Source organism: Podarcis gaigeae, assembly GCF_964106915.1.
Source record: "Podarcis gaigeae genome assembly, chromosome: 2".
Lineage (NCBI taxonomy): Eukaryota > Metazoa > Chordata > Lepidosauria > Squamata > Lacertidae > Podarcis > Podarcis gaigeae.
Window position 1 is genome coordinate 30159339 of NC_139679.1, and position 16596 is coordinate 30175934.

General features: G+C 45.2%; 1 protein-coding gene across 15 annotated transcripts in view; it reads left to right on the forward strand.

Moving 5' to 3' along the window:
• The first annotated feature begins 4686 nt into the window (after positions 1–4686).
• CEP131 (centrosomal protein 131) overlaps positions 4687–16596 on the forward strand; it is a 32936-nt gene continuing 21026 nt past the window's right edge. For 5 of the 15 annotated variants that reach the window (XM_083727405.1, XM_083727416.1, XM_083727417.1 and 2 more), the window contains exons 1-8: positions 4912–5372; positions 9206–9405; positions 10761–10855; positions 11989–12106; positions 12944–13056; positions 13931–14044; positions 14740–14901; positions 15352–15469. In XM_083727405.1, coding sequence (XP_083583531.1) covers positions 9226–9405; positions 10761–10855; positions 11989–12106; positions 12944–13056; positions 13931–14044; positions 14740–14901; positions 15352–15469 — 900 coding nt within the window. In that variant the 5' untranslated portion in view covers positions 4912–5372; positions 9206–9225. Of the gene's footprint in view, positions 4865–4911; positions 5373–9205; positions 9406–10760; positions 10856–11988; positions 12107–12943; positions 13057–13930; positions 14045–14739; positions 14902–15351; positions 15470–16596 lie in introns of those variants that run through there. The other 10 variants (XM_083727413.1, XM_083727419.1, XM_083727407.1 and 7 more) reach the window with 6 other exon arrangements.

The window sequence follows — 16596 nt, forward strand, 5'->3', positions numbered from 1 at the left end:
CCCCATCTTCTCTCGTATGCGCTCCCAGAGCGTTGGAACCACAGAACAGGTTTGGATAGCTTGGGGTCAGGGAGAGGGAGGTGCAGTTGTATAGTGCAAGCAGAAGTCCTTGCATGAACAGGACAGTTTTGTTGGATGTAACCCACAGCGGCTGGTGACGTCACAGGCATCCTCCAATAGGTCCCCACAACATTAATGCAGCCACCTTTCTCACAGGAAAATGCATTGTGATGAATATTCCTGCCAAGTTAACAATTACTTTTCCAGCAACTCCCTTTGAGAGACAGTGGCTTGCTGATAACAGGGGTTCTAGCTGGGGTTTCACCATCTCAATGGGTTACTGATGTTTGCAGTCCGCCCTGTCTAGAATTGGCTTATTGAAGAATGGCATACCTTACACTTCCCCCTTACAAAAAAGAAAAAAGTTGAAACTCTAGAGACCAGGATTAACCTTGCCTTAGTCAGGTTCTTTAAAATGTAAACGAAACAAAACACATTCTCCAGATCTGCAGTTTCCATTAGTAACCAAGGATCATTTTACAGTACAAGATGTTTTTAAACATCTCCTTCTGTGAGCTACTGGTCAAGGACAGGCTCAATATTTGCAGCAAAGGAGAAATAATATAAAACCAGAAAAATACTTCTGAGATCTTCATTATTATATGGCAGGGCTTTCTGTTTCCTTTTGGTCAGTAATTGGCCCAGTACCTTAACTAGGCAGCCTGGCTTCTGTTCTTGCCATGTTTCACCCCCTTGCCTAACTTTATCTACCACTAGCTGTCTGCCTTCCCCTTTACTTTGTACTCAGTTGCCCTTTTTCAAATAGGCATATATATATTTATATCCCTTGCAAATGGGCTGGCATGGGCGAGAAGAGGGTTTGCTTTACTGTTGTTTACTGGCTACGCACAAAATAACTAAAAGCTGTACCATTACAGTCAAAATGCTGAATGGATGGACCAATGATTTGTAGAACTAGAATTGTTTTAGTGAGGTTCCTCTTTATTGATAAGGAGAGTCTGGTTATTTCCAGCCAGAAACAATATTGCTTTAGGGAAATGTGACCCCAGGCAACTCTGAATCCATGTGAAAAGAATGTAAAGGCCTCTTTGTTCTGCGGCATTTAACTTGATGAAGATTCAGTTCTCATTAGCATTGATGGCGCAGCTGCCATTTCTTAAAAAGCATACTGCTTTTCCCTCTGAGAGCACACCTGTCCTGACTTTGTGTGCTATCAACCACTCTGAAAGGGATTAGGGTGTGTGTGTGTGTGTGTGTGTGTGTGTGTGCGCGCACACAAAGTCCTTTATAGAAAGTACACCCTCTTCTCATCAAGCCTAAGGTTGAACTGCTTAAGTGGAATCTGTCTGGCACTCAAGGTGCTGGCCTGTTATTAATTGTGCTGTGCTGTATTTGTTCATTTTGCTGGGCAAGCAATGTGTAACTGATCCATATTATTTATTGGTTTAATCAGGACCCTCAAATCTATTGGTCACCCTGCCTTGAGGCAAGCCAGAAACAGGCAAGCTGCAATCTGACCCTATCCATGTTTACTCAGAAGTAAATCCCATTGCATTTGCGTGGGCTTTCCCCCAAATAAATGTGTATCAGATGGCAGCTTTAATATTCCCTCCACACAACTTGATATAGCATTGACTCCAAAGGTCTGGACCATTTCATCCCACCTGCATCCAGTCTTTTTTCAATGTCCCCACTAGCTGTGTAATATAATCCCGCTTTGATGCTTATCTCCTGTTTTCCCTCTTTTGCTCTTAATACTCTAACTATCCCTATTTGTCACAGCTGTTCCTTCACTTGGTGCACATAGGGATGCTCACAGGAGAGGGAGGTAATAAACGTTGCATTGTATCTGAGAAGAACCACACTTATGCCGTTTGGTGTTCCTAAATCCACTGAAACCAATAGGCTTAAGCAAAACTAACCTTACATAGGATTGGGTTGAAATTTTATAAAACATGGTAACACAAGCAATGGAATACAGATTGCAGCTGAGAGCACACACTAGATTTATGATCAGCACTATGTTTGGCTTCTGTTGAGTGTGTATGAAAAGTGTTCTGCCCTGTCCCAAAATGGGGTGGATTAAGTATTCCCCGTCTCTCTTATTTCCCCTGTTATTTTGAGAACTCTTACAGGATTGCTGCTGTTTTAACCCAGCAGGGTTAAGAATAAAGCATAAGCTATGCCTGTTGGCAGGCAAAAATGACAATACAAAAACTCATGTGCTGTTCCAAACATCAAAATGCACCTTGCATAAAAGGCATGTAGATTATTATGTAATGTGTGGCTCTGGAATAAGTGTAAATAGCTGTTAGAACAGGCACTGGTAGATGCTGCAGCAGGGGTACTGGAAGTATACAGGGTAAGGGAAGTTTATTTAAACAGTGTGATCATTCTGTTATATAGCTTTGATCTGAATGTGAGACAACATACGTAATTGAATTCAGAGAGTTCCCATCACCAAGGACCTGATTCCAATCCAAAGGCTTGCCAGAGGCAAGATGTGTAAATTTTACAAATTGTAAAACAGATGCCTAGAATTGATATTCTAAAGAACTGTAACTAAAATTTCCCTACCTCCCACTCCCCAACTTGCTACTTTTCTAAATGCAGGGTGGGTTTGTTTTAATGGAAAAGCATTCAGTCAAGTGAGCCCTAGCTTGTAGTGGTGCAGCCCAAGCCAAGGGTTGCTGCCACAGTGAGAACTAAACTGAAGTGATGCTAATTTCAGGGATGACTCAGAGCAGTTAAATTATGTCTGTTCATGCATCCTATCATGGTCTCCTTTGCTGGGCTGGTTTTGTACCTTTTTATCCACCCACAATACTGCCATTGAATATCCTTTCTCATTTAATACTTCACGTTGTGAGCATTAGCATAGCATATGTGGATATTCTGGTCCTACCTTTAGCTGATTCCTTATTGGCAGTTAGAAGTCAGGCTTACTCACTGCCTAACAAGGCTACCAAAAGCATCCTTCACACCTCATCTCTTAGGCATGGCTGCAATAGTGTTGAGATTACTTGGGGACCAAGAAGCTGGCTGAGCATATGATGCTGCCTTAAATGGGCATGCATTGCCATCATCTTTGAAAAAGAGATTGGGTACCGTATTTTTCGTCCCATAGGACGCACCTAGTTTTTTTGGGGGGAAATAAAGGAAAAACCAGGTCGAGGAAGGGCGCTGCACCTCCCTGAGCTTGTGGGGCTGGCCGATGTCTGCCTCAGGCGGCAGGCTGCTATCCGCAGCGTGGGGAGCCCTGCGGGAAACCCCTGCAGGGCTCCCCACACTGCGGATGTCTGTCCAGCGCGCGGGGCGCTCTGCTTCAGGGTGCCTCACCCGCCGGGAGGCAGGCTGCTATCTGCAGCGTGGGGAGCCCTGCGGGGAACCCCTGCAGGACTCCCCACGCTGTGGATGTCTGTCCGGCGCGCGGGGCGCTCTGCTTCAGGGTGCCCCACCCGCCGGGAGGCAGGCTGCTATCCGCAGCGTGGGGAGCCCTGCGGGGATGTCTGTCCGGCGCGCGGGGCGCTCTGCTTCAGGGCGCCCGACGCTCCGGGAAGCAGGCTGCTATCCGCAGCATAGACATCCCTGCCGGACCTCCTGCAGGGCTGCCCGGGCTGCGGATGTGCTCCCGAAGCGCCGGGCGCTCTGCTTTCAGGGCGCCCGACGCTCCAGGAAGCAGGCTGCTATCCGCAGCCTAGATATCCCTGCCTGACCTCCTGCAGGGCTGCCCAGGCTGCAGATGTCTTCCTGAAGCCTGGAGAGCGAGAGGGGTCGGTGCGCACCCACCCCTCTCGCTCTCCAAGCTTCAGCGAAAGCCTGCATTCACCCCATAGGACGCACCCAGATTTCCCCTTCATTTTTGGAGGGGGAAAAGTGCGTCTTATGGGGCGAAAAATACGGTAATTATTTGATCAGCTCCATACGTTTCAAGAACAGTCCACCATGAAATATAAAACAGCTACAGAGACAAAAAAAGGACGGATACGGTCAACTTAATTAAGTTTCCTAATTCATTTACATGAATGCGTTCATTCGTTCAAATGGATTCAGCCATGTGGTTACGATGACCAACCCCCATACCACACGATCCCTGGGAGGGAAGGGATGCGGAAGGGATGCGGATTGCATTGCAAGCCAGCAATCGCTGGTGTTTTGGTCCCAAACCTCGTATGCATGAGCAGCCTGTACTGAAAAAATAAATAAAAATATTCCTGTCTGTTGTGGGAATGGGCTTCCTCTTCCCAGCGCTGGTTAAAAGTATTATTACTGCCACAATGTTGACTAGCAACACGCATGGCAGTGGCTGCAGAAGCAGCAGTCGCTTTAAGGCAAGAAAAAGGAGCCTGCCTGGGGCTTGGATCTCACAATAATAGTAGTAGTAGTAATAATAATAATAATAATTTTTTTATTTATACCCCACCCTTCCTGCTTCAAAAACCGGGCTCAGGGCAGCTCACAACAAATTTAGAACACTTAATTGTAAAAGCAGCATAAAATACAGTATAAAAGCATGAATAACAATAAAATTCAAAATTCAGAAATCAATTTGGGGGAAATAAGCATTAGATAATCTGAACCGGGGTTCAGAGGGAGACCCCCGTTGGAAAGAGCGAAGGGGGGGAAATACCCAACAGACCCAGCAGGGAGGAAGTGCCTGATCTGGTTGCAGGACTAAGTCGGGGGTCGTCGCCTTTGTGGTGCAAGCCCCTCCTCCTCCTCTACACGCTTCTCCCCCCACAGCCCGCAAACGTCTCTCTCTCCTCGCGGGTCTCCCGCCCGCCGCCTTTCTTGCGCCCTCAACCTAGCCCCGGCGCCGGCAGAAGGACAAGTCGGCCAGCCGGTAAGGAGCCGGGCCTCTCCAAACTCTGGCCAATGCCGTGGCAAAGCGGAGGCGGGCCTCCCCTTCGCACTAAGTTCGCGTGTGCCTCTCACGGCGGCGGCGGCGGCTGCTGCTACGTCTTCCGCTGGTCTCCCTCGCTCTCTTTGCCGGGCCGTGGACTGGAGTCGCAGCCTCAGCATCAGGGGGCGGGAATTTCCCATAATGCTCTAGGCGGGCGACCTGGGGGGTGAGCGGGCATTGCGTCTGAGAATGACCCCAGCGCAGGACTAGGCCCCTACACCATAAAAGTGGGGCGGAAAGTGGGGGGGAGCAGCCGCCTCCGGGGGGCATTTTTTGTGGGGGGGGGAGAGGTGTAGATAGAAAACCCCCCTCGGTTTAAGGCTAGGCCTTCCTCTCAGCCCAACAGAGCCTGTGTAGAAGCGGGGCCGGGGGGGGGGGCGGCTCTCGCCATCATCACCTGAACCACCAGCGAGAAGGAGGAGGTTCGTTTTTTGGGTACCTGCGTGAGGTAAGTGTGTGTGAGAGAGCCATTTGTGATATAGAGGCAGGCCAGACAGTGGCCATCCTCTCTCTACCCCGCCTCCAACCCCGCCACCCTGCAGGTTGCTGCACGTTTGCATTGTTTTGCAGAGTCCTGCCTGAGCTGGCTTCAAACCCCAGGCTTTTGCAGAGCCCCTGGCCCTGTAATTGTAATTGCATCTTGGGATGGTGCTTCTTTGCAACTGTTAAAAAAGCACTGTGACAAGGAGGAGGAGCTAGAACTTGTTTTGGATGCCTTTCCCTTCCTCTTTGGAGAAACAAGCAACTCTTCCCCACCCGTTTCTAGTATTTTGGGAAGGCACCAGAAAGGTGAATGTTGCTCCCGATCCTGTCTCTCCAGCATCCCTTTTAGGGACTAGTCTGCTGCTCTGAAGTTTCTCTCCTTTGGATTTTTCACTGTGAGATCTGATGTTATGCACAATGCATCGTGCTGCAAGATGTTTGTGTACTCCAGGGTGCATGATTCACGTAGGCTCGTGTTGTTAGGAAACAGAGGCCTTCTTGAAGAGGCACCAGCCTTATGCAAATACTCACAGTAGTTCAGGTATATCTAATGTAAATAGCCTCAGGCTTGGGGAAAAATTACATTTTAGGTGCCCAGGTTTCAAGCCCCAACCCCTTCTAAATCCTATCTTTGCCGCATTTGCTATGTTTACTCTAGTAAGCATAAGAAATGCTTCCAGGTTAAAAGAATGCATCACTGGAACAGTATACGTTCTTTGTTACTGGGTAAATAGGGTGATACCTGAAATCCGGTTGACCACTATGAGGAGCATCTTTGAAATTGCCTCATTCAGGTAATTTGTCATACAGACGACAGGAGTATTGAACTTTCAAGACACCGGTAAATGAAAGCGAAAAGTAAACAATGAAACTGTGTAACTATACAGATTGTATGAAGCTTTTCATTCGCCTTGAATGATATTGAACCTATGCAAAGGCTGACCACACTTTAGCAGTTTCATCCTGTCATGTTTGCTGCCTTGAATCTTAACACGTTTCTATAATGAAATAGCTATGAGCTGCCTAGTTGCTAGCTTCACCCATATCAATAGAGTGTGTGTCTATGGTTTCCATAGAGAGGTTTGTGTTTATCTTTCCTGGGCCAACGTATTTGCAATTGAAAGCGCTTGTAGGGAAATAGGTGTGTGGATGGGCAGTTTCTTTGTTAAGAGACAAATCAAGTAAGGCTAACCTAATATGATGGGTGTGGGTGTGTGTATTAGAAAGTGAGAACATTTATCAGATTAGATTAATTTATTAGGAGAGGATTGGAGGATGCGAAGCCATAACTGGTAGAATTATGTACCCCTCTATGCACTAGTTTGGTGGGACTCACTTTGGGCCAAAGTTCAGGCATATAAATGCTCTTATGAATAAAATCTGGCCAGTGTGAAATAATGCATATGCATATCCTTAAGCTTGGCCTCATAGTCACTTGTACCGTATCCTTTTCTGAAAGCTCGTATACTCTTGTGTCTGGCATTGCCAGGAACTGCTCCTTTACCACATGTTGTCAGCTGGGAAGGGTGAGGGGGGGGAGTGATGAAGTAATGGCTTTTTTCTTACTTTCACCACACTGCTTATGAGAGGTTGAGCTGCTAAAGAGATATTATTGTAAAACAAGAATGGCAGTTCAGCATGGGAGAGGATGTAATGTCTGGGCAGTCTGTGGCGTGCACACACCATGTTCTAACATTAATGTTTGTATTGTTTAGTGTGTTTGTTTACTGAAAAGTAGAAGCTGGAAGCTGCAAATTTCAGCAGAGGGAGTACTTAGATAACATTTCTCCCTCACGCCCCACTTAAATCAAAATTACCCTCCCCAAGCTGTTGTTCTCCCTGCAGGGAAAAAGTTACAGGGACCCTATATCTTTCTTCCTATGGTTAGGAAAGCAGAAAATGGCAGGGAGGGAAAATGTTGAGATGTTCTGCTAATCTATGCTGTGTTCTGCTAATTAGAAGATGTGGCTGGATGGTTACGTGGGAGCCGGTTGAAGCTAAATCCTTCGAAGACAGAGGTCCTGTGGCTGGGACGGGACGATATGGGATTGGGGGGGCAACTCCCATCTCTTGCGGGGGCGCAGTTAGTGCCAGCACCGTCCGTTAAGAGTTTGGGTCTAATCTTCGACACCATGGAGGCGCAGATTGCAGCTATGACAAAGGCGGCATTTTTCCATCTCCACCAAGCTAAGCAGTTGGCTCCTTACCTCTCTTGCCCTGACCTAGCCACTGTGATCCACGCGACGGTCACCTCCAGACTGGATTATTGTAACTCGCTCTACGTGGGGATGCCCTTGAGACTGACCCAGAAACTCCAGCGGGTGCAGAATGCTGCAGCGAGACTCCTTACGGGGTCTTCGCTGCGAGATCACATTCACCCGGTGCTATACCAGCTGCACTGGCTCCCGGTGGAGTACAGGAGCAGGTTTAAGGTGCTGGTTTTAACCTTTAAAGCCCTATATGGCCTAGGACCCTCATACAGTGGTGCCCCGCAAGACGAATGCCTCGCAAGATGAAAAACCCGCTAGACAAAAGGGTTTTCCGTTTTGGAGGCGCTTCGCAAAACGAATTACCCTATGGGGTTGCTTCGCAAGACGAAAAAAATCTTGCATCCCCCCGCGGGTTTTTTCCGCTTTTTTCGCCCTTTTCTTAAGCCGCTAAGCCGCTTATCAGCTGTTCCACTGATAAGCCGCTTAACAGCTGATCGCTGGAAGCCGCTTGACAGCTGTAGCGCTAATCCGCTAAGCTGTCAATGGGCTTGCTTCGCAAGACGAAAAAACCGCTAGACGAAGAGAATCGCAGAACGAATTCTTTTCGTCTAGCGAGGCACCACTGTACCTATGGGACCGCCTCTCCTGGTATGTCCCACAGAGAAACTTACGGTCTTCAAATAAAAACATCTTGAAGGTCCCAGGCCACAGAGAAGTTAGGCTGGCCTCAACTAGAGCCAGGGCTTTTTCGGCTATGGCTCCGACCTGGTGGAACACTCTGTCACAAGAGACTAGGGCCCTGCGGGACTTGACATCTTTCCGCAGGGCCTGCAAGACAGAGCTGTTCCGCCAGGCCTTTGGCCAGGGCACAGCCTGACTCCCTCCCTCGGCAATCTTCGCGGAGCTCTGGTCCAATGGTGGCCAGTGGCTTGAATTTAATTAATTGTATAATGAATGATTTTAGAGTGTTGTTTGTGCTGTACTTTTGTACTGTTTTATTGTTGTTAGCCGCCCTGAGCCCGGCTTCGGCTGGGGAGGGCGGGATATAAATAAAATTTATTATTATTATTATTATTACCTGATGTTGCTTTTCAGTGGTTTAAAAACAAAAGATATCCACTAGACTCTGCATGGATTCCCCTGTGTCTTCTAGTTTGGCCGTTAGATACTTAGGGACCAGCGTTGCCTGATATGGCTTTTGCATCAGGAATGCATAGCTGCTGTTAAATTGTTGCATGCAATCCAGATGATGTTCAACTCAGCAAGTGTGTCTGTTACTGGGTAATTTCAGTTTTGAAGCACATGGCTTCCAAATCAGGTTGCTTGGAAATGATGAGTAATTCCCTGCCGCCGCCAAGGTAAATGCCTCTGTTGAGATTGAGAGGTCTGTGTATAATGGTTACAGGAGCATCACAGACATTTGCTGGCCTGTGATATTGCAGGTGACCAGTGACAGATGTTCTATGAACATACTCACAAGAGTTTCCCCTATTCCTTCGTCTATGCTTTAGGTCAAAATAGGAAATGTGGAAAGCAATTCCTGTAAACAACATAACATCTTCACCTTTGTGTTTTCCTTTGCTTCCAGGCCTCCGCTCCCATATCACAATGAAGAGTGCCCGTGGTAGCAGCTCTTCCTTCCAGGGTGCCAGTGCCAATGGTGTGGATCTCAGTCTTACAGGGCTGCCCATGCAAGTGCTTCAGCGCCCAAGCAGTGCCTCTCCAGGCAAGCACATTGCTCGCTCCATCTCCGTCATTACTGAAAACAAGCCCAAGAGGAATATCCTAGTGAGTATTGGGGGATGGGGGTAATAGACTTGCTCTCCTTGGAAGTTTATTCTGTCTTCTAAGTATGTTCCTGGTAAACATATTTCATTTAATCACAAAGCTTAACTGGTTATGCTGTGCATTCTTTTATTCTGTGTTTAGTAGAGTCCACAACAAGAGCAGCCCATGTAAGATTGTTGTATTTGTGTAACGCAAGGGGGTTCTAGCCCGAAGTTACAAAAACCACCCTAGAGCTGTAAAAAAATTCAGAAATTCTGATGCCATGGGGGGGGGGGGACCTGCTTTGCTTTTTTAAAGGAAAAAGTGAAATATATGCAATACTTTCTTATCAAACCTAAACTTACATTACTGCTTTAACAATACAAAATGCATGTAAGATTTTGCCATTTAAAAAGTAGAAAAAAAATTAAATTGAGCATAGAAAGCACAGATTTTGTAGTAAACAAAAGGAAGCATATCATTTGGACAGAAACAATCACAATATTAAGGATTTGGAGGAGTTGTTTTTTCAATAAGATTGCATTATGATAACTAGCAACTTTTAGAGAGTATGGAAAGATCAAGGACCAGTACATTCATCTGCCCATCTAATCAGTTTGCATTATCATTGGGTCTAAGATGACAACAGTTCCTGGTTCTAAATGACAAAGTGGCTTACAGTTATCACTAAAGGTAATTTCCACTGAGTCTCATGAATTACGCAATAACTTAACCCCAGGCTGCATCGCTAAATTGTAATTTCACAGACCTCTGATTGTTGTGTACAGAATCATGCATGTGGGATATGTTTACAGAGCAATCACACAACACCATTAAATGCATAGAAAATTCTGTTAATTTTTTTTAAAAAGCACTTTACATGGACTGGTTGTTTTCCATCAATCCCCACCCCCACCCCTTGTATATCAAATGGGCAAGGCAACTTTAAAGACTCAATTCATCCTGTACTTTGCAAAATAACTTGAATTTTACAATTAGACTGTATCCACTTCTTGAGACTGAATATTGTTACAATTGTAATAGGAAAAATAATTGAAACATGAGATGGAATTTTTTATAAAAATGTGCTTATCCTTTTTTCTTTTAAGTACTGGTTTAATTTTTATTATGAACACATATTAAAAAACCAGAAACACACACTGGAACATCCAGTAACAAAGCAGCAGCCCTGAATGGATCCTTCAAGCTGCCTTCCAGGGGCATTGCTAATGTATCACCTGTAGGGCTTACCTTCTTTTATCTTGGGATGGCTGCAGATGGGGCAGCCATCTATGTAAGAGGAGGCTTTTGTTTCAAGGCCATGGTAGCCAACCCCTAAGTATTCAGCATTGTTGATGTGCATCTTTTTCTCCCAGGAAGATGCAGGGCTTGGCACCTCCAGAGCTATGAACAATTTACGAAGATCCAATAGCACGACTCAGGTTAACCAGCGTGTGAACGGTGCCTTTAGGTGAGCCCTAAATAAATTTCTTGCTGAAATGCAATATTTTGCAGAAACTAATTCACTCATGTATGTTGTTCAGAACTTTTTGGGGAAGTTGGGTGTTTTTCTTCTTGAGGGTTTACCCCATAATGAGTAAAACACTTGGTAGTAGGTTTTTTTAAAAGTTGTTTTTTATTGATGCATTTTCCAGTACATATTTGCATTCATATGTAATCTCATCAAAGTTTTTTGTTCTACTTCCCAACCTAACCTTCCTTGACACCCTACATTTTCTTTGGTTTGCTAGATGTCCTTTGATTATTCCATCCTATTTTCAGTGCTTCAGTTCGCTCATCCTTTCTACTGCTGATCATAAATTTATCCCCACTTGAAAGTTTACCTTAACTCCATCTTTTTTTTAATATTCTCGCAGACAATCCCACTCGTTTCTTGTTTTCTTTTCATCTCAGTTTCTTATGTTGGACACCATATTCGCAAATTCTATTAATTTATGCAACCATTGTTCTTTTGTTGGAGATATCTTTTCTTTCCAATATTTTACATACACTAATCTTGCGGTTGCTGTTGCATACAGAAATACATTTTTTATTTTCTTTAGTATCTCTGCACCTATTATTGCTAGTAAGAAGTCTTCTGGTTTCTTCGGAAAAATGAGCTTAAATATTTTTTTCAGTTCCTCAGATACCATCTCTCAGAATTTTTTTGCATATTTACAGTGCCACCACATATGCATCAGAGACCCTTCTGTCTTGAACACTTCCAAGCCAAGAAATTTATTGCTCTATTCCATAATTTTTCCTATGCTGATAACTCAATATTATATCTGATATTTGACCCCCAGTGTATCATCGTGGCCTTTACTAACCCATATTTAGTTTCCCATTCTATTAAGATTTTTGTTGTTGCTTCCCAATAGAATTGTTTCAAATTCAGATCCCCCTTCCACAAATCCTCTTTCTTTGTCCTTTCTATACATTTCATTTACTTGAAGGTACTGAAACCAATTTGTTATTACTCCTGGACACTTGGTAGTAATTTATGGGGGAGAATGAGTTCTCCTTTTGCTCAGCAGGGGACAGCTTCTGGAAATGGACCAAACTCCCAAGATTTCTGAGTAATCATGTGATTTTGCTTCTCAGCAGTGTGGAGCAGCAAAGCGATTTCCTGACTTTGTTTGAAAGCAGCTCAGGTGGAAGAAAGAAACTAGCAAGTCTGAGCAAAGTCTCCCCGGAAAAGAAAACAACATGGAACATCCTGGTAAGGGCAAGGTCATAAATGTCAGTGTGCTGTCATTGTCAGGGGAGAAACTTTCCCCCATTCAGCTGTCGTTCTTGTTGTTGGGGTGAGTACAGCATAGAATATGCTTGCATAGGCAGCTGTTGAGGAGTGCTGTGCTCTTCAGCACAGGGATATAGCTCTCTCCTTAAAAAACAAGCAGTGGAAAGGCTGCCCCCTGCCACAAGGCTACAGCCATCCCCCGTCATGACAAGAGGGCAGACTATCTCCCCACCGACACTAAATGCTAGTGCAGCATTAAGTGTAAGATCTGGAGAAAGGGATGCCCTTCTGTTGTAATCAAGCAGCAGCTTCTGTCTAGCACTACAGTGCTATACTTGGAACTAGGAAGTAGGGGCAAAAGGTGTTCAAAGGAAGTGTTACTGGAGGATTCAGGTTATGGGGCAGCCAATAAATAAGACAAATAAATAAGTAGGGGGATATGGCACTACTACCATACTTTTGTATTGTGTAATCTGTGCTAATGACTTTGGCTCCTGGTATGGAATTTGGATTAGCAGTCATTGGCTGAGGGGTTGACAGCTCTTGTGTAGCTTTTTAACACTGGCCATGCAGAATCAGTGCCCCTGACTCTCACTCCCGGTTTGGAAGTTTATTAGTCCCATCCTGGGACATTCAGCACAGCACAAACTTACCACCACTAGAGTTTATCTCCCAGCAGGCTTTGGTATCAGTGAGAATTATGGTGGGACTGAGATGGATTCTCTGCATGAGTTAGAATAAAAGTATCAGGAGAGGACCTGACGCATACAATGACGGTGATTTCCCTTCATGCTTATTTCTGGTTATGTTGTACAGGATGAGCAGCCCAGAACATTTCCTGTCCCATCCAGTACTCAGGAGGCCCCTGCAGGCATGAGAAAGAAAGAAATCTATGTGCCACTTGCAGCCAACTTCACTGCAAATAACAGGTAAGAAAGGCAACCAGGTCTAGCTTCTGAAGCTATAGGTAAATTGCTGAAATTTGACTGGTGGGATTTGTGCTAGCGCTATTTTTGCTGAAGATGGGTGCTGTATTATTTCTGGTCCATGGGTGTTATTGGAGTAGGGTCTGGAGACAACCATGTGAAAAGGAACAGCAGTCTCTTTTTAGCTACAGGTTGTAATCTAAAATAGGGTTGAGCCAAAACAATTCTTTCCACTTCCTTTTTGCTTTCATTGTTGTTGAACAGCACTACGGCACTTCAGTGTGCTTTCATGTGGTCTCATTCCTTTAGCCTGCACTTGGTGCTCTCACATTCCAAATTAGGGTTGCCAGGTCTTCGCCTGGTCATGGTGCCTTTCCCTTTGAAAACTCACTGAGAGGGTGCAGACACCACGTGTCCACTCCACTGATTCTTTCATTCAGTCTCCTCTTCCACCTGTTGTGGGTAGCAATATTTTGCTCCCAAGAGGACAGGAGAGAGAATTTACAAAGTACCAGTGGAGCCACAGGACAACAATCACAGTGACAGCACTGTAGCCTGGTGCCATGACGCTTTTTTCCGGGTGAAGACCTAGGAAGCCTATTTCAGATTCCCCCCCATTATGATTTTCCCCCTGTTATCTTTTGAACCATGTCTAAGCAGTTAATGGTTTTCCCGTGGCCCTGAGATGTTGTTGGAGAACAGCTTACACTATCCCTGTCCATTGGTCACGTTGGCTGACTCTAATGGGAGTTGGAATCTAACAATATCTAGAGGGTGGTGGGTTAGCCACCCTTGTCCTAAAGGTTTGTGATTGAAGTCTGCACATGTTGGCCCACAGCCTTCAATATGCTAACATATTGCCCTTCTTTCCTACGAGGAGTAACAAAGGTGCAATGGGCAACTGTGTAACCACCATGGTGCATAATAACTACTCCACTGCGGACAAGGCAGCTGCGCCCAAGAGCTCCAACCAGGCCACAACCTCCCTCAAGTAAGTCCTTTCACAGCCATCCTTCCAGTGGGCACCGTAGGTTGGTTGGAAGGGGCCAGGGAAAGCCTAACTGTGGCAGCCTGACCAACACCTCAAGTATGAGCAAGCCATCGGGGGAGTAGTGGTTTTCAACAAGGGAGGCATAGATAGATACACATGCACAGCTATGGGAATGAAAGCATACTTGCTCCTGAATCTTTTATTTTTAAGCTTCCTTGCTAGGAAAAATTAGACTGCAGTTGTTTCTAAGAGCCCTCATATTCATGTTAGTCCAGAGACTCATAATCCGCACAATTGGGCTGTATATGAGCAAAAGGAGCTTCCCTCATTCTACGCCAAATTCTAAGGTTTTTCTTCCTTTACAACCGTTCCCCTCCCAACTGCATGTTTGGTGCTCATCCCTTGACCAGTTCAAGTGTTGTCGTAGATGAAAATGCAGGAGTGATTTAGCAGGACTTACTTGACACTTGCAAAATGTCATTAAAGAGGGGTGAATAATGTATTATGTTACTGGGTGAGGAGCCTTTTCTTTCCCAAGGCAGTCTACCAAGGACAGTATCCCTGAGAAAAACACAGTATCAATACACTCTGGAAAATAGACACGTGTCCATCACTGGGTAGTATGGCATGCTAACAACCTGTTGAGTAATACAGAAGATGCTTCTGACTGAAGTGTTCTTGTCTTGTTTTCTTAGTAACATTATCAAAGCCACTTCCAATGAAGACACAGAGAGTAGCAGCTACATGAAGTCCCAGAAAAACTTTTCCAGCAGCAATATCCTGGCTCGGAACAATAATAACAGCAGTAGCAGTAACCCCCTCAGGAGGCAGGAAGTATCGGAGGAGGAGGCTGAGCGGTAAGCGTGAATTCGCTGGCAACAAAAGAGATAACCAGAGGAGATGTTGGGAAGTTATGCAGAAGAATGAGAGGAAGCCTCATGGTAGTTAGAGAAGGGTACATAATATGTTGCTGCTTAGCAGCTTTAACAGGTGCGTTTGATGATTTCCAGCTGATAGGTCAGTCCTTTCACATTTTATCGGTTCTAATATAATAGTGCTGGGGACTGATTTCCTTTCACGTTTGTCTAAAATATATCCCTCTGAAACGAGCGTTGGACTTTATATTGTTTTCTAAGAAGAAGAAAAAAAGTGAGGGGGCTCTTTCTAAACAGGAGCCATATAGGCAAGAGCCACACCTTCAGCGTGGCATCTCTCTCCGTGTGTGTCTCTTCCTGCTTCATGGCAGGGTTTCCATTTGTGGTTGGAAAGCCATTTCACTTTTTGTTAACTTCTTTCTACCCATTCAGGTTCATTAACCAGGTCAACCTGGCCGCTGTGATGATACAGCGCTGGTACAGACGACACTCTCAGAGGCACAAGGAAGGTGCAGCCCAGCTCAGGCGCTTACTAGCTTCCAAAAGAGAGGTATGTATAGCATACATGCATTGTATAAAGCGGACTTTCACGTTTCCTGAGAATTAAGGAAAACGTTTCTTTGTTCCCCAAATAGTTTTGTTCATTTGGGGTTATATGGTGCTGTGTCAGAAGTGATATCTCCTCTTCTGACATTTGCTCCTAAGGAGTAGCTTCTTATTGGAGGAACTGTTCTCAAATGAAACAAAAGGTTCTGGTTGTTAATCAGAATACTCAGGGCAGGGCGGTTAATGTCGGATGCACTTTTCCAGTTCTTTGCCACTCAGCGAAGTAAGTTGTGTTGATTTACTGATATCCATTCATTTGGTCATTTTTTACAGTTCTATGAGCCATTTTTTCAAATAGCATAGTTTGGCAAAGACTTGAAAAAAGTGAGTGGGGATTATGAAGGACACTGAAACCTGCCTTCTCCCACTTTCAGGAAGTTCTGTTCATTCCTTTTCTGAAATCTCATCAGATGCTGTCCATATGCTTCTCTGGATCTCCGCCCCCTGCTGACTAGCTACAACTGCTTTGTTCTGCTTCCACTGTCAGAGGCAGTATGTTTCTTGGCACTGTGAGAACAGGATACAGCCATACCTCGGGTTAAATATGCTTCAAGTTGAGCACGTTCGAGTTGTGCTCCTCGGCAACCCGGAAGTAATGGAGTGCGTTACTTCCAAGTTTCGCCGCTTGCGCATGCGCAGACGCTCAAAACGATGTCATGCGCAAAAGCAGCAAAAAGCGACGCGCGCATGTGCAGACGTTCCGCCGCTAGTTACGTTTACCTCTTGATGCGAACGGGGCTCTGGAACGGATCCCATTCGTATCTAGAGGTACCACTGTACTGGACTAGAGGGGCCTTTGGTCTGATCCAGCAGGCCTCTTCTCTTCTTCCTAGATTGGTAGCTTAAAAAGAAAACAGAAAAAACTAGTTTTTTAAGAGAGATTTATTCATTAGTTCATTTTCAGAACAGCTCCTTTCTTTAGCCCAAATTTGATGCTGCCGCTCTGAAATAATCCAAACTCTACGCCATCCTTATTGTTCATCTTTTCTATCAAAAGCTGAAACTACTTCTTTTCCACAGCAGTGTGGCTACAGCTGTGCAAAAAGCTATTAGTAAGGCCTTCCTCATCCT